We start from the raw sequence: 19,319 nt of genomic DNA, 5'->3' as shown, positions 1-19,319 counted from the left end.
GATGATGACATTACTGTGAGAGTAATGTGAACATGGTAGTGAATGATTGGTGATGATCATTACTGTGAGAGTAATGTGAACATGGTAGTGAATGATTGGTGATGATCATTACTGTAAGAGTAATGTGAACATGGTAGTGAATGATTGGTGATGATCATTACTGTGAGAGTAATGTGAACATATAGTGAATGATTGGTGATGATCATTACTGTGAGAGTAATGTGAACATGGTAGTGAATGATTGGTGATGATCATTACTGTAAGAGTAATGTGAACATGGTAGTGAATGATTGGTGATGATCATTACTGTGAGAGTAATGTGAACATGGTAGTGAATGATTGGTGATGATCATTACTGTGAGAGTAATGTGAACATGGTAGTGAATGATTGGTGATGATCATTACTGTGAGAGTAATGTGAACATGGTAGTGAATGATTGGTGATGATCATTACTGTGAGAGTAATGTGAACATGGTAGTGAATGATTGATGATGACATTACTGTGAGAGTAATGTGAACATGGTAGTGAATGATTGGTGATGACATTACTGTGAGAGTAATGTGAACATGGTAGTGAATGATTGGTGATGATCATTACTGTAAGAGTAATGTGAACATGGTAGTGAATGATTGGTGATGATCATTACTGTAAGAGTAATGTGAACATGGTAGTGAATGATTGGTGATGATCATTACTGTGCGAGTAATGTGAACATATAGTGAATGATTGGTGATGATCATTACTGTGAGAGTAATGTGAACATGGTAGTGAATGATTGGTGATGATCATTACTGTGAGAGTAATGTGAACATGGTAGTGAATGATTGGTGATGATCATTACTGTAAGAGTAATGTGAACATGGTAGTGAATGATTGATGATGACATTACTGTAAGAGTAATGTGAACATGGTAGTGAATGATTGGTGATGATCATTACTGTGAGAGTAATGTGAACATATAGTGAATGATTGGTGATGATCATTACTGTGAGAGTAATGTGAACATGGTAGTGAATGATTGGTGATGATCATTACTGTAAGAGTAATGTGAACATATAGTGAATGATTGGTGATGATCATTACTGTAAGAGTAATGTGAACATATCGTGAATGATTGGTGATGATCATTACTGTGAGAGTAATGTGAACATATAGTGAATGATTGGTGATGATCATTACTGTAAGAGTAATGTGAACATGGTAGTGAATGATTGATGATGACATTACTGTAAGAGTAATGTGAACATGGTAGTGAATGATTGATGATGATCATTACTGTAAGAGTAATGTGAACATGGTAGTGAATGATTGATGATGACATTACTGTAAGAGTAATGTGAACATGGTAGTGAATGATTGGTGATGGTCATTACTGTAAGAGTAATGTGAACATATAGTGAATGATTGGTGATGACATTACTGTAAGAGTAATGTGAACATGGTAGTGAATGATTGATGATGATCATTACTGTAAGAGTAATGTGAACATGGTAGTGAATGATTGGTGATGATCATTACTGTAAGAGTAATGTGAACATGGTAGTGAATGATTGGTGATGATCATTACTGTAAGAGTAATGTGAACATATAGTGAATGATTGGTGATGATCATTACTGTAAGAGTAATGTGAACATGGTAGTGAATGATTGGTGATGATCATTACTGTAAGAGTAATGTGAACATATAGTGAATGATTGGTGATGATCATTACTGTAAGAGTAATGTGAACATATAGTGAATGATTGGTGATGATCATTACTGTGAGAGTAATGTGAACATGGTAGTGAATGATTGGTGATGATCATTACTGTAAGAGTAATGTGAACATGGTAGTGAATGATTGATGATGATCATTATTGTAAGAGTAATGCGAACATGGTAGTGAATGATTGGTGATGACATTACTGTAAGAGTAATGTGAACATATAGTGAATGATTGGTGATGATCATTACTGTAAGAGTAATGTGAACATATAGTGAATGATTGGTGATGATCATTACTGTGAGAGTAATGTGAACATATAGTGAATGATTGGTGATTGTTATTACTGTAAGAATAATGTGGACATGGTGGTGAGTGATTGGTGATTATTATTACTGTAAGAATAATGTGGACATGGTGGTGAGTGATTGGTGGTGGTTGTTACTGTAGGAGTAATGTGAAGGTACGATGGCATTAGAACTTTCGTAATATTTGCGAATACCACTGTGCTGAACAGCATGGTTTGACTTTAGTTGTGACTAGTACCGCCTTTTGAGGAAAATAATAGTTCTTCGTTGCATAGGGTCTGTGCCATTATGTGAGAAGGACTGCGGGTCTGGGCTCTTGTTTTTCGTAATGGTGATTGGCTGTATTCCACCGGTCAGTTCCACATTGTTCAGAATGGGTCTGCATGAGCGGTTCCAGGTTCTATCTTGTCTGTGATTAGTGCCGCACGGGTTTGGCTGGTGTCTGTGATTAGTACTACTGTGCGTTGCCTGAGAGTTTAGGGGACACTGTGGATCTGGTTCGCTTTTGCGTAGTACCTTTATGTGCTAGCTATTGGTGGTGCCAATGGGACTACATTACCACTAATGGAAGAACACCATGCTTCTGCTTTATGATGTTACCGTTGACCTGGACCGACTGATTGTTTCAGATAATTTTAGATTCTGGTCAATGGATACCCATTTTTAAGTTCACCTCATAACATTAGGGGCTGATGACCTAGCTGTTAGGCCTCTTTAAACAAGTCATCATCATAATCCTCAAACGAGGGCCCTTTTGAACCAAAATCAGGTGTTCTGTCTATTTGTCTGAGGTGCTGGACAGTGAACATTTCTCAGCCCGTTTTTGGGAAATATGTAAGATATATGCATCATCGTGATGTGGTTACCCACTTGAAGTTGATCAATCCTTAACTGCTGAGAAATCTTCATGTTTATGTTCATAAATGAGAAAAACAAATTGCATTTTATTTCTATGGTTCAACATGCAATGATGCACTTGGTATGAGGAACATTCTGTTTCTTGTGTTCAGGGTCCAGGCCGGGGTCGTAGAAGAGCCCATCCGGAGACACTTCCAGATCCTGTTGAGCGTAAGTTGCAATACGTAGATATCAAATACTATTGGAACCTGTCAGGCTCGGGAGCTGAGTGTTGACTTTTTTCAGGTGGCAGTGCTCGCAGAGGCCGTCACAGTTCTCAGCCTGCCGCCCCACCCCCAGACGAGCCTCCGCCAGAGAAGAAACCTATGGTACATGTCAAGTTTGTATCACAAATTGCTTTTCCTTCACCATGTAAATACAAAGTAGGGGTTTCAAAGCCTACAATGAATATCCTGAATGTACCATATTTACTCGCATAGTAGACCCCTTTATTTTCCCACATTTTACAGCTAAAAAATGTAAAGGGGTCCAATATGCATTAACTTCAAATTTTGTGCATTGAACACGTGGCTTGTACATGTAAACGTTCTCCACTAATATTTAACAAACTTATGAATGTATTTGTTATATTTTCCCTGGAAGGCAGTATTTCTAAATGGTGAACACAACTTTTAGGCCTACATAAAAAGTAAATAGTTTTAGTTATTCGTATCACATCATTTGTTTAATTTCATTAATTCCTGTGATGAGGTTGAAATGTGGAAGGGCATACGGTCCTAAATGCTCCCTAGGAAGATTCGTTTCACTTCATACTCGACTCAGTAGAGAAAAGGGATATGCAATATTGATACAGTCATCTGTCTTTGTCAGTTGAGCAGTAAGCCTGATCCCTGCCACCAACTGACTTCACCTTCACTGCCATCTCGTCAGCCGTGCACTGCATTCGACGTCCCTTTTAAAAATAGTTTGGTTCCCGACTATAGAGTCCAAACAGTGTAAATCTATTCCCAAATGGTATCTGGAGATGGTCTCTGCTATTTCCAGCTGGTGTATGTATAGCAGAAGCCACTCCTTCCGAATAAAGCTGTGCTATAGAAAGCATGCCAAACCACCAGCTGACTACTAGTGTATGTTAATACATAGTGACTAAGGTTATGTTAGAAGGAGATTTCCACGTTCCAATACTTGTCAATTTCTTATAGCTAGTTCTTCTTCTTCTTCTTCTTCTTCTTCTTCTTCTTCTTTGTTTAGGCCTGCGATGGACCACGTGGTTCTTAACTCTGGTGAGCTCTTTACTTCCTCTTAGCCCAGTATTCTTTCATTCTAGCGCTACGGATGTCTTTCTTTCTTGAGTCCATTTCACTCCTACTCCTGGATTTAGTTGTTAGTGACTGGAGTCAGATGTCTTGAGTAACTTTCTGAATTTATCTCGGTTGTAAATGTCAATGTGATCAATGTTTATGTATTGTAGGTCTTTCCGCACTAAACTCGTCCATTTGCCATTTGTTGCTTTCCCTCTAGATACAGTGTTGAAGATTCTTGAAGTGAGTCTCTGGCTGTCCATCCTGACTACGTGACCATACAGTTCCTTGTTGTGCCTGATTCTCTAGCCATCTCCTTCTTTAATGGGACCCATAATCCTTCTGAGGATCTTTCGCTCTTTCAGTTCTAGTTTTCTGAGTTGTCCTTTCCGGGTCATGTTTAGGCATTTTGAGGCGTACAGTACAGATGGTCGTACTACGGTGTTGTAGTGTCTAAGTTTAAGATTCAAGGAGAGGGATTTACACTTGTACACGTTCTTACAAAGATGATAAGCTCTTTCTAATTTAGTGCATCTACTCTTCATTGCAAGATCCTCATTAGCATTTGGGGTTATCCACTCTCCAAGATATTTGAATGAGTTGGCCTTGTGTATTATTTTGTCCCCCAAAGAAATGAAGTTGGGTGCTTCTCTGATGTTTGTCAGAAATTCTGTTTTATTGACAGCGATCTTTAGCCCTGCTTTAGCTGCTATGCGTTCTAGGGAGGATAGCTGGAACGTAGCTTCTTCCATACTTGAAGCTAAGAGTGTGAGGCCATTTCACCCATGTTAGTTCATTATATAGATAACATTATCCAACTTAATCTCCGAGCATAATACTAAATAGAACATGTTTCGTTCCAATTATGGAACATCTTCAGCTGAAAGTTTTAACAAAAATTGACAAGACAAATAAAACACTTGTGATGATTATGATAATAAGATAAAATGTTCATGTTGGGTTAAAATTTTCCAACAAGTCAATGTCCAAGTTAACGAATAAAATCAATGTAAGGGGTCTTCCTTTTAGGCTGGAGAAGTATGTACTTGTTGAATCTTGAAGGTAAAATTAAGAATAAGAAAGATTTTTCTTAAAATATGATTGTCGGGGGAACTCTTGAAAACAAGCGTACTTGTGTTGAATTTAAAGTTAGACTGTTCAAAATAAGTCTGAAACGAGAAAGAAATTACGTTTTCTTTTGCAAGTTGCTTTACGTCGCACCGACAGAGATAGGTCTTACAGCGACGATGGGACAGGAAAGGCCTAGGAATGGAAAGGAAGCGGCTGTGGCCTTAATTAAGGTATAGGCCCAGCATTTCCCTGGTGCAAAAATGGGGAACCACTGGCAACCATCTTCATGGCTGCCGACAGTGGGCTTCGAACCCACTATCCCCCAAATACTAAATACTGGCCGCACTTAAGCGACTGCAGCTATCGGGCTCGGTGAACAAGAAATTAAGTGGAAGGGTGCTATTTTTAAGGAGGAAACCTTGTATGAATGTATATTGATGAGGTGTAGAAGTAGATATGTCGTGTTGTGTTTAGCGTCCTCTCTTACGCCGTGTTGTCAACTGACGTAAGTTTGTATGTGTGTGAGGAGCTTGTGGTATGCGAGGGGAAGTAGGGTGTAGCTAACGGAGAAGAAGTGTGTTGGATGTTTTTCCCAATCCTTTTTGATGGCTTTCCTAGATAAATCCAATTTGATATATTGATATTCTGTTATTTTGTTAATATTCTGGCTAGGGTTTTGTTTCTGATCTCTCTCAACATGGCTGCTAGTCGCATGTAAACTTTATCACGCAGGTGATACAGAGATGCCAACTATTACGATTTAATCGTAATAATTACGAATTACCCACCATAATTACGCCTTTACGAATCGCGCACCACAAATTACGATTTTTTGTTGATTTTTAAATCTAAGTTTATGAAGTGTTCAAAAGGATACACAAGGCGGCTTGAATTCTCAGAATATTATTTTCCGATTTCTCAGTAATAATTTATACCCCTATCATGTCCCTCGTTTAAGAATATTTCGAGTTTTCACGCGCCGAACGCAGTGTGTGCTTCCAGTTCCGGAAATATAGGCACCTGTGAAGTGGTATATCTTGCGGAGTTGTTGTCTTTGTTCGTCACATAATTAGATTTCCATGCAAGTATGCGAGTTCTTTTGTCTTTGTTTTGGCGGTAAAGTGGTGACAAACTCCGTTTACTTGTGAATACTGTGTGCGTGACTGTTGGAGATGTATTTATTGCGATTTTGGTTGCCAAATTTACATATATTGCTCTTCTAGGATATATGCTAATTGTGTGTTACGAAATGCGAAAGGTTTGAAATAATGAAGCGATTTCTTCTGCAGGAAAATACGTGTGATTACATTACCGTGATTAGTGACGCTAGTAGTAAATATAATTGCAAAATTTAGGGAGGTGTACTCGGAAGAATGGCCTTCTTTAATGCATTCCTCAAAATCTCATTCACACGTGTTTTGTATTGTGTGTAGCCGCGATGTTTCGGATGCGCGTGATGAAGAAGAACAAGACTGAATTTCGTGCTAATATGAACTCCGAACTGTTAGGTGCTCTGTTAGTGCAGAGGATGCACATGATATGAAAAAAAAACCATGTCACCAGTGTACGTTTACCAAACAGGAACTACAAGCTTTAAATTAAATGATATGTAAGTTAGTAAGATTACGGAAAAAAATCTACGACCGCCCCCTCCCTTGCCCTAACGGCTGCATTACGAATTGCCTTTCTTGAAAGTTGGCATCTTTGGTGATATAGTGCTTGAAGTGAGAAATACGTTATCAGATTCATGCTGAAGTTAAACGTGTGCAGTTAACTAAAGTAAACAGTCAGTGTTCATAATGGCTCCTAAGAAGCCAGCCCGCCGCATGGCACCAGCATACAAGAACTCGTTAAGCAGGCCCTAATGTCACAGCTCCAGGAACTAAGAGCGGAGTACAAGGAAACTGTCAAACTATTACAAGGCCAGGACAGGGAACTTGTGAAAATCAGAAGTGAATTAAAAAACAAGCAAGTTGAACTGGAGCAATACCAGCGGCGGCAATGTATCCGTATTGGCATTCCGGAAAAGGAAGGGGAAGATTCTGATGTCATAGCAATTAGCATCACAAGAGATCTTGGTGGTCGACCTTGACTTTCGGGACATTGACAGGAGTCATCGCATTGGAAGACAACTGGGCACGAAGCCACGACCTCTAATTGTGAAATTCATTTCCTACTAGAAGCAGAGTGAAATCTTCCACAAGGAAAGAAGACTCAAGGGAATGGCGGTCACAATAAGAGAGGATTTGACTGCAACAAGGCTCGCAGTCCTTAAGGAGGCTATTTTGAGGTTTGGAGTACGCCAGGTATGGAGCATTGATGGAGTAATTAACATAAAAATTGGATCAAATAAGTTTGCACTATGGAACAGTTAAATGAACTAAAGTGATATGCGGGAGAAAGGGTCACAACATTTTTGTAACTTTCTATTGTACACTGACTTAGTGTGTGGGGCCTCCTCTGGCCGTGCGAACTTCAGTGACATGCTGTGGAGTGAGTCAACAAGTCCCTGGTAGTCCTCTGGACGCAGCTGACATAAAATCGTTTGCAGAGCAGCCGCCAATGCTGGTCTGTTCGTGGGTGCAGGATCCATGGCACTGAGCCTGCGTTCCAGGACATCCCAGATATGCTCGATAGGGTTCATAGCGGGACTCCTGGGTGGCCATGGCAGTCGTTGGACCTCCGCTGCATGTTCGTTTAACTATTCCCTGGCGACGTGGGAGCGATGTGGCGGCGCGTTATCATCTTGAAACACTGCAGAACCGCCTGTACGCTGGAAGGCCAAAAATGGGTGGAGATGGTCTCCGAGCAGCTCAACTAACCGCGTACCATTCAAAGTCTCTTCCAGAACAACTAGGGGGCCCATTCCATACCAGGAAAATGCATCCCAGACCATATAACAGAGACACCAGTGCCCTGGACCACACCTTTGGGGCAGGCGTGATCCATCGCTTCATGTGGTCTGCACCATACACGGTGCCTCCCATCGGCATGGTGCAGTTGAAATCGTGATTCGTCTGACCATATCACGCTACACCATTGTTCCAGTGTCCATCCCTGGTGAATGGCAAATTTCTTCTCGTAACTTCACCTCGTCAAATATCAACATCCCTAAGCGTTCATGTTCCTCCTTTCCATTAAAAAAATCTGCTATGGCAGCGGTAGCATGCTCATTTATGCCGTACGATCATTTTAGGCCTTTCACTAAATTTCTCAAGTGGGATTCAGAAGGCAAAGACAGCAAGTCATGATTTAAACAGTGCCGACCCTTGGGAGACTTTATTTTTAAAAGAAGTGCATCAAGAAGAAATTCGTTACTATATCTCATTCCTTTTTTTACTTTTCGCTTGACATTTCTTTAACATTGTATCAACTATAATTTTCTTTTTTTTGCTGAGAGAACTGAATTGTTTTGACTCAGTGAAATTTCTCTTTGATTTTATATCAGAAATGTCTTTTTCAAGCAAATGTATCTTAGCTTTAGCGACATTGAGTTGATTTTGCGTTCTAATGAAATTACGTTTCTGATTCTTCAATCTCCTCTTTAATAGCGCAATTGTTTTCCTAGCATCTGCAACATTAGAGCTATCTTCAACTGTTGAGCATACAGGTTCATCACTATCACTGATATTTACGATCTGTTCAGGGCTTTTATTAGAGGAATCTCTTCATGTGGATTGCCTATTCGTGGGGGAGTTGCAGTTTCTTAACTGCCTTAGAAATATACTTGGGTAGATTAGGAAATATGTGAGGAAATGCTTCTGGTTTTAATTTCCAGCGCTGTCTAGGTATCTCTACTCTTTCAGCATTCACTGTAAACGAGTCTACTTTTACTAGAAAGTCATTGCAAAAATGAATGTCAAACGAAACAGTTATGAGTTAATTTTCTGTCTTTTCTATGTATAGCCTTCTCCCATTTCAGTAAAACACCACTCTCTTTAGGGGGCCTAAAGAAATGCCTACCTGAAGATGATCGGTCATATCCAGATCTGCTGCTGGGTACAAAACACGAGGGCATGATGTGCCTTATAGCACAGTAGCGACAAAGACCGAGGAATTTAAAACATAACACTTCTCACACAACTCATTCGTGAATAATGCAAACTGTCGAAACATCTCTGACAGCGACAATAATGAGCAATAAAAATTACTACATCTGAAGGCTAATATAACGCGGGCTAATGGCCAAGGATCTCAGTTGACATCGCAATCGCCTGTGCTGCCACCAACCTCTTGAGCTCTCTTACGGGCGAACGGAGATGATGTCGCACTTCCTCTTCGATACGCTATGGTTTAAGTTTAGAATTATCCTTGTAGTCTATATATATAAAATACGAGTTTTGTCTGTACATTGCTCAGAATTTGAAAAGAATGGTATTTCTGTATCGGTTCACGTCTATAGTAATGAGGAAATGCACCTTTTACTTTTCCGTAATTTCTATCTGTGTGTATATGTACACGCATCACGAGAAAACGGCTGAAGAGAATTTAATGAAAATCGGAATGTAAAGTTGAAGGATGTGCCACTACAATCTAGGCTATATACTATTTCACTCATGCTGCGTGAAATGGTAGTTTAGGGGAAGGCCTAAAATTGAATTCTCAAATATTTATATAATTGGTGGTCCCATCGATAAATGCTACATAACTAAAGTTGTGTTGTGTTTGAGTCATCAATCCGTAGACTGGTTTGATGCAGCCCTCCATGCCACCCTATCCTGTGCTAACCTTTTCATTTCTACGTAACTATTGCATCCTACATCTGCTCTAGTCTGCTTGTCATATTCATACCTTGGTCTACCCCTACCGTTCTTACCACCTACACTTCCTTCAAAAACCAACTGAACAAGTCCTGGGTGTCTCAAGATGTGCCCTATCATTCTATCTCTTCATCTCGTCAAATTTAGCCAAATCGATCTCCTCTCACCAATTCGATTCAGTATCTCTTCATTCGTGATTCGATCTATCCATCTCACCTTCAGCATTCTTCTGTAACACCACATTTCAAAAGCTTCTATTCTCTTTCTTTCTGAGATAGTTATCGTCCATGTTCCACTTCCATACAATGGCACGCTCCACTGAAAATAAAGATCCTTCCCAACGTAAATTCCACCCACCCGTAAAAAATCTCACACTAACCGTATTTGATGATCTAGAGACGGCTATGTTGAGCAGGGGACCCAAACATAACTGGGGTAATGCATCATCCTATCAGAATATTATAACTGCCGTTACCGAAACAGAACTCGCTTTACAGAAAATTCCATACGATATACGAGACGAAGTTAGATAAGAAATCAGTAGAAAGATCCCGCAATATATCAATAATGTTCACAATAATAACCTAAACATGAATACCACCAATAAATCGAACCTAAACAAACTCAAAAACAAAATAAAACAGAACAATCTACTAATAACAAAAGCCGACAAAGGCAACACTACGGTCATTATGGATAAGAATGAATACATAACAAAGACTAAAGAATGTTTCCAGGACAACACTTTTTCAATTAAACACAGAGATCCAACCAATAATATACAAAGAAATTTAAAAAATCTACTCAAAAACACACACTTTATTCTCACCGAAACAGAATCTGCTAAACTTATAACTATGAACCCCCAATTACCATCCGCAAGGGCCTACCGTAAAATACACAAAGAAAATGTACCTGTTTGTTTTTGATTTTGAAGTAAAGCAACTTGGTGCCTTCAATACTTTATTGCATTTGATATGTCTTAATGATGCGATATCACAACTTGATGACGGACATGACTGTTGCATGCGTAACCATTTTCAACAATACAAAATCATCTGACCAATCGGAAATAGGCTTAGAAAGTGCCAACTTCAATTAATGAAATAATTTTACAAAAATGAAAAGTCTCTTCATAACATCTTGCCCCCCTTGAAAGGAGTTCTTTCAACTAAACTATTGTAACATTGTAATCTTATACCTATTGTAAAAACACTTATTCTGAACATATGCATTAATACAAAACTCTATACGTACATATTTTTATCATTAAAAGAAAATAATATTGAAATTATATCTTTGATGAAAAATAACACAAAGTTAAAGATATCACAGGAAATCTTGAATTCAGTTCTCCTTGTCATCCCCTTCAATGGGAAGAGGGCATATTTTCTTGATGCTTCGGGTGAAAGTTCCACCAGCCGTCCGAACGGTGACAACCCTCACCTCACCATCTCGTCCAGGGTGAACTTGAACTATCCTACCTCTGGGCCACTCTAGAGGAGGAATGTTGTCCTCAATTAATAGCACCAAAGAATCAACATCAATACGTCAATTGGTATCATGCCACTTGACGCGTTTTTGCAATTCCTGCAAGTATTCTCACTGCGATCTCTGCCATAACCGCTGCCGAATTTTCTGCAAGTGCTGCCAACGTGACAAGCGGTTGTCGGGTTCTCTCAACAAATCCCTTTGCACAGGTTGCACGATTGAGTCACTTAGAAGAAAATGTGCTGGTGTTAAGACTTCTAAATCATTTGGATCATTTGGCAAGGGAGTAAGGGGACGTGAATTTAATACCGCCTCTATATCGCAAAGAATAGTGTAGGTTTCTTCGAAAGTTAGCACACGTCCCTGTGTTTCAGTCAGCAAATGTCTTTTCATCATCTTTACAGCTGCTTCCCACAATCCCCCAAAGTGGGGTGACCGGGGAGGAATGAAACTCCACTGTATCTGCTGCTGTGCTAGTGAGGAGGTAATGGTCGTTGACCCCTTTTCCAAAAAGGATTGGATATCTTGTAGTGCGTTCGCTGCTCCATTGAAATTCTTCCCATTATCAGAGAAAAGCTGCTTGCACAAACCTCTTCTCGCCGTAAAGCGTTGCAGTGCAGCTAAGAAAGCTTCGGTCGTTAGCTCCGACACCAACTCCAAATGCACTGCCTTGGTACTGAAGCATGTAAACACAGCTTCGTAACTGTTGTAAGTATGAATGCGGCGCCCTTCTGTGGCTTTCTCTTACAGATATTGGACCTGCATAGTCCACTCCTGTGGTAACAAAGGGTCGAACAACTAACGTAACCCTTTCTTTTGGTAAATCTGCCATGCGTACCTCTGAAACTGTAGGATGGTAACAAAAGCACTTCAGACACCTCTTGACAATCCTTTTCGCTTCTCTTCTGCCGCTGATAGGCCAATATCGTTGTCGAGTTGCATGTAGCAGTTGCTCTGGGGGACAGTGCTTCAGACGACGATGTTCATTTTCCATGATCATTCTGGTGATGTGATGATTTGCTGGTAGAAGCACAGGATGTCTCTGTTCTGATGTTAGCTCAGAAAAACGAAGCCTTCCTCCAACCTTAATCAATCCGTCACTATCCAGAAACTGACTGAGTGACTTTAGAGAACTCTTCTTTGGGAGGTCTTGATTATTAATTAAGCAATGTAGTACTTGAGGGAATGCTTCTAATTGTGTCCATTTGACAACCTGCTTCTCTGCTTTACAAGTTTCTTGTATTTCTAGTGAACCTTTTTTCCTTTCTGGCGGCTTGAGTTTGCAATTATAAATGAATCTTTGACAATATGCTACTATACGGCATAATTTCGGAAATGACGAGAATTTATTCAATAGAATGCTGGTTGATGTTGCTGTCAACGTAACTGCTGTGACCTTCAGCTCTGGTAGTTCTGTTTCGAATTCTTCTGAATGCTCCGGTTGTTGACGTTGTGTGCGAAGCCAAGAAGGTCCACTCCACCACAGCTTTTTGTCTTCGAGTTCTGCTGAAGTAATTCCTCTTGAGAGAAGATCAGCTGGATTTTCAGTCGAAGGAACATGCTTCCAGGTGGTTGCATCAGTGGCTTCTTGAATCTTTGCAATCCTGTTTGCCACAAATGTCTTCAGCAGCCTTGGCTCAGTGTTGATCCATCCCAAAACAATTGTACTGTCACTCCATAATCTGATCTGACCAATTTTTTCTTTCAAAGCACTCACTGTTGTTTTGACAAGTTGTGCAAGAAGAAGGGCTGCCTCCAATTCGAGTCTTGGCAACGAAATGGTTTTTAAAGGAGCGACTTTCGTCTTCGCACAAAGTAAATTGGAAATGTAGAGACCACTTTGTGTTTGACAAACTGCATAAATGCATGCTCCAAAAGCCTTCTCTGAAGCATCACTAAATCCAAACAAATCAAAAGAGCCAGAGGAATTCCCAGGATTTATGTTTCTCATAATTCTGATGTTGTTCAGTCTTTCTAATGACACATAATACTCGTTCCAAATCTGAAGGTGCTCTCGAGACAATGGCTGATCCCATTCAAATCCATCTACCCATAAGTGTTGTATCAACATCTTCCCTTTGATCAGTACTGGACCCACGAGTCCTAGTGGATCAAAAATCTGTGCGATTTTGGAGGCGACTTCTCTTTTGGATCTTGGTGACTGCTTTTCCAGCTCAACTCGAAACTGAAGGCAATCTTGTGCTGAGTCCCAGAGGAGTCCAAGAGTCTTACTAGCTTCACCTTTGTCTAAAACCAGTAAAGTCCCTTCGTCGCTTTTGCTCTCCAAATCCTGCAAGATCTCTTTGCTGTTGGACCTCCATTTCCTCAAATGCATTCCACCACTCTTGAGTATATTTTGTATTTGCCGCCGTAGCCCGATCACGTCTTCTAGAATGTCTCCACCACTTAAGCAGTCATCCATATAAGAATCATCACGAATAGCCTTTGCTGCTACTGGAAATTCATTTTCATGAAGAGTAGCCAATTCATTTAAGCATCTCATGGCATGGTAAGGTGCTGATGCTGTTCCATATGTTACTGTATTCAACTGATAAATCCTCACAGGGGCTGAAGATTCCTCTTTCCACAAAATCTGCTGGAATGCTCGATCTTCAGGATGGATGAGGATTTGCCGAAACATCTTTTCCACATCTGCCGTCATGACGTACTTATGGCTGCGAAATCTAAGTACAATGTGAAAAAGATCTTGCTGTAAATTAGGTCCTGTCATGAGCTTGTCATTGAGTGATGTCCCGAGTGATGTTTTTGCCGAGGCATCAAATACCACTCTGACCTTTGTGGTGCCACTATCTGGACGTACCACTGGTTGATGGGGTATGAAGTATGAATTTGGTACATCTTGATTTTGGTTTGTTTCAATCAAGCTCATATGCCCTAGTTTTTCATATTCATCCATGAAATCTGCATAAGCTGTCTTGAGTTCGGGGTGTCTGCTTAACCTCTTGACTAATGATTCTAGTCTGTTTAGTGCGTGCTTTCTTGATTCTCCGAGGATGACATCTGGCTTGATAGGGAGCCTTACGATGAATCTACCTGTTGTATCTCTCGAAGCGGTGTCCGTGAACTGTCTTTCACATATTCTTTCTTCTGATGTGTAATGTTGAATCTCCGGAATTGCTTCTTGTTTCCAAAATTTCTCCATCTGATCTGATAATTGTTGATTGCTAATTTTCATGCATGTTGTTGTTGATCCTTGTTTGTTCTCAAAAACTTTACCGCCTATAATCCAGGCTAATCGGGTGTTTTGCAGAGCTGGTTGTCCTTCAGCTTCATTCTTGGGTGGACCTATGACTATTTTCCAATAAAGTCCAGCACCAATTAACATGTCGATGTCTCCAGGCTTGTTGAATGTGGGGTCTGCCAAGCGAATATCCTTTGGAATAATAATCTTGTCCTTCTTGATCTCCAACTGTGGCAATCGTCCTGTTATAGTTGGCAAAACTAGAAATTCTGCTTCCACCTCAAATCCGTCATTCCTTGAAGCGAGATGTACTCTCGTGATCCTTTTTGTTTCCACTTTGGAACAATCTACTCCAATGATCTGTGTGCTTGTCTTGACATGTGGTAAACCAAGTTTCTTATACAGACCTTCCTTTATTAGATTCGACTGAGATCCCGGATCCAGTAAGGCTCAGCATGTCATTCTTCTTCCATGAACATCTTTCACATCAGTTAAAGCTGTTGACAAAAGTATTTGTGATGTTATTCCTTTCGCCAAGTTCACATTGAGTGAAGCAAGTGAATGCTGAGATTCGACACACAGGTTTATGGGCACTTGATCTTCTTTGAGATTTTGTTTCTGTTTGTCATCTTCCTCAGCATGTAAAAGTGTGTTGTGAGGAAGTCCGCATTTCTTGCATTTCGATCCTCTGCAATTTTTTGCAATATGTCCTGGTTTCAAACAGTTATGACACTGTCCTTTTTCTCGAAGCATTTTTATTCTGTCTTCAACTGATCGTTTAATTAATTCTTCACATGTAAAAATGGGGTGACTTCCACCACACAGATTACAGCTTCCCTGAGTCGTCGTCTAACAACTTTCTTGCTAGGTTGTTTGTCCTTCGGATTTGCCTTTGTGTTCAATGCCTTGGTTTTGTTATGATTTAAAAGCATGTATGATTGGGAACGCTCAGTTAAAAATTTCAAGAAATCATCTAATGTTCGCATCTTCTCTGGAGTGTTGCCTTTCACCCTTTCCTGCCAGTCTCTTTGCTCAATGAAATCCAGCTGCTTCTTTGCTAGATGAATAACCAATGTGTCCCAATATTGTACAGGTTGCTTCATTGCTTTTAATGAAGCCATGTGAGTTTGAATATGAAATTGTAATTGCCTGAGTGATTCAGATTTGTTCTCCTTAAAAACTGTAGGAAACTTGAAAAGTTCATCTAGATGTGTCTCGATTATCATTTGATTATCATATGTATCTACAAGCAAGTTCCACGCACTTGTGTAGTTTTCTTCTTCTGAAATGGTAAAACCTTCAATGACTTTGCGTGCCTCGCCCTGCAGAAGACCGATCAGATACTGATATTTTTGGATATTTGTTAGTTGAGTATCATTATGAATGGTTGACTCAAAACTGTTCTTAAAAAGCAACCATTTTGTGAATTCGCCGTTAAATTCCGGTAATTTAATTTCTGGTAATTTATGTATTCTTCTGTTATGATGTTGTGGAACTTCCTGTTGATGAACGGCGTTGTTTACTGCCGTGTTCATTTGAGCTAGTAAATTATTTTGAACATCCTCTGCTTAATCTATTATCGTTTGCAGTTGTGTAACTGCGCTGAAGTAAATAGATTCAAAAAGCTCTCGCTCTCCCTCACATTCTTCTTCAAACTGTAATGCAGCTGTTTCATCAGTGATCTCAGTTTCCTCTATTTTCATCTGTACTTCTTCAAAAGAATTCCATAGCTCTTCACATTTTTTAATTCTAACCTTCGCCTCTGATTTTGACGTGTCATCTGTAATCGACTTTATTATTCTTGTTAACGTGCCTTTTACTCGACTACGCGATTGTTTCAATTTCGTTAGTTGCGACATATTTAAATTAAGGTTATGCTGTGAAAGTTCGAAGGGATTGCGTGAAGGTTATGTATAAATTTAAAGGTATCGTGTTGCTGAATTGAGGTTATATGACAAAAGAATATGGATCTTTTATATTTATGACAACAGGAGGATCAATGGGCTTGAATTATTTTTTTTATTATTATTATGTTGGTCACTGCATGTTTATGTTTGTTACGAAAACATGCGCTAAGAGAAAGGCTAGAATCTAAGAGTACCGTATGTATAGCAAGGATGGTCTATATGTCAAAGAGACTCACGCTCTCACGGAGATTCTTGCCTTGAGCGGCGAGGAGAATGTAAATCTTGAAATCTTGTCTTTACTTCTTTGGATGTACCAAGTACGAAAACTCGAATCGTACTTGCCTGATTACTGATTTATGCTGCAATCCGTTGAAGTTGTTGGCCTCAGCGGTCTGATCTTCGTTATGAACGAGAATGCAATATCCGTGAATGATTCCACGAATTCGAGATGTGTTGTATTTTTGCTCCGATGCTTAACCTCAATTGCGACGCATTGTTTTCACTTCTGGATTTCACTTTTCATGATCTTGCTTGTATTGAACATCTCAGGTTATCGAGAGCCGTGCTGTTGGGCGCCAATGTTTGTTTTTGATTTTGAAGTAAAGCAACTTGGTGCCTTCAATACTTTATTGCATTTGATATGTCTTAATGATGCGATATCACAACTTGATGACGGACATGACTGTTGCATGCGTAATCATTTTCAACAATACAAAATCATCTGACCAATCGGAAATAGGCTTAGAAAGTGCCAACTTCAATTAATGAAATAATTTTACAAAAATGAAAAGTCTCTTCATAACAGTACCCATGAGACCGATTATAAACTATAAACCTATAAGTTGTCACAATTCATTCAGAAATTTTTGAAAAAGCATTATTCATTTTTAGCAAACAAAACAATACAAAACTCAATAGATTTTTGCAACAGAACCAAAGAACTAAAGATCGAAAAACATCATACCCTTACTTCATTTGATATAACAAACATGTACCCTAACATTCCTATTAAACAAACAGTCAAAATTATTGAATCTAACCTAAAAAACCATAGAACTTGAGCACCTTAGAAATAGAAGAATTCGTGATTCTGCTTAAATTCGCCTTAAACAATAACTACTTCAAATTTCATGATACCATATATCAGCAACAAGGATTACCTATGGGATCTCCTGCTTCCGGAATATTAGCAGAAATATATATCGACTACCTAGAACACACGCCAATTAATAAAATAGATAATATATATTTTTGGTGTAGATTTGTCGACGATATCTTCGTAATTATAGATAATAGATCCACTGATGCAGATACTATACTAGACAAACTTAACAATTTAGACCCCCAAATTAAATTCACCATAGAAACAGAAAATAACCGTACCTTAAATTACTTGGACTTAACAATAACCAGGCATGACACTCACTTATCTTACAAGATCTATAGGAAACCCACACACACTTTAAATACCAGAGAAAATGACTCCGTTCATCCTAACACACATAAAAGAGCAGCCTATTATTGTATGATACATAGAGCTTTCAATATCCCAATGACAATAGAAAATCGAAATAATGAATTAAAATTAATCCACGACATAGCCAAATACAATGGATACAGCAAAGAAATGGTCAACAAAATCATCCACAAAATAAAATCCCAACCTAAAACTTAATCAAAACAGCCAAACCGAAAAAAAGATTATGTCCTATTTACCTTCAACAACACCAATATATATACTATAACTAATATCTTTAAGAAGCACAACCTGAAAACAGCACTCAAAACCACACACAACAGCATCAACACTATACACAACACCAAAACAGTCAATAATAATAATAAATACAACCAATCAGGTGTCTACCGCATCAAACGTAACAACTGTGACACAAGCTACATTGGACGTACAGGTAGAAACTTCACCGTCCGTTATAATGAACATGTAAATGCAGTAAAGCACAACCATTTCTCATCAATAGGCCAACATGTAGAAGAATCTAAGTATAACTTCACAGACATCAATAATGACATGATAATATTAAACATAAACTCTAAGGGCCCCCTGCTCAACATAACCGAAGATTTCTATATTTCTTTGGATCAATACGCTAACCCCAATCATAACATTAACGACATTACAGAGAAAACCAGTATCATCTTTGACAAAGTCATTCCTGCAATAAAAAATGACTATCTCAAATTTGTAAACACACGTCATAACAAACCGACGAATCACAAACCTAACCCCGCCCCTACCTTCACAATAGCCACTCCTCCATCCCCTCCACCAACATCCATCCACACAGCTCACATGAGCCCCAGACGTACTCGCAGCAGAGCACAACAAATATCCAAACATATCGGTACACAACCTCCACAGCAACAACAGTAAGTACTTTTTCATTTCACACATACATCCAGGCATTCCTTCATACATACGCTATACTCATATTAGCTTTTCTTTACAGATAACAACCATATAACGTGCATAGACGAGAGAAGTGTCACCACCAACTGCTCTAAAATTAAACCCTATCTTGCTGTATATATAAATCTTACCTGACTACATCAACAGTTGAATCGCACAGTACTCAGTTTTCAAATTTTAATGACAAGAGTTCTTGTAACATACCAATACAAAGTATATCAGCCATAGAACATTCTCGATATTCAACTTAATCAACACAAGAACTACAAGAGGATTGAAGAATGA

General features: G+C 39.2%; 1 protein-coding gene across 2 annotated transcripts in view; it reads left to right on the top strand.

The window, feature by feature from the left end:
• The window catches only part of d4, a 548,883-nt gene that overhangs the window by 315,400 nt on the left and 214,164 nt on the right, over positions 1-19,319 (top strand). For both annotated transcript variants that reach the window (XR_010860741.2, XM_067151017.2), the window contains exons 5-6: positions 3,024-3,081; positions 3,157-3,239. Coding sequence is in view for 1 of the 2 variants with exons in the window: in XM_067151017.2 (XP_067007118.1) it covers positions 3,024-3,081; positions 3,157-3,239 (141 nt within the window). In the remaining variant the exon portion in view is untranslated. The remainder of the gene's footprint in view (positions 1-3,023; positions 3,082-3,156; positions 3,240-19,319) is intronic.

This window comes from Anabrus simplex, chromosome 7 (assembly GCF_040414725.1).
Source record: "Anabrus simplex isolate iqAnaSimp1 chromosome 7, ASM4041472v1, whole genome shotgun sequence".
Taxonomy (NCBI): domain Eukaryota; kingdom Metazoa; phylum Arthropoda; class Insecta; order Orthoptera; family Tettigoniidae; genus Anabrus; species Anabrus simplex.
The sequence above is the reverse complement of the archived record's forward strand: the minus strand, read 5'-3'. Positions and strand labels throughout refer to the sequence as shown.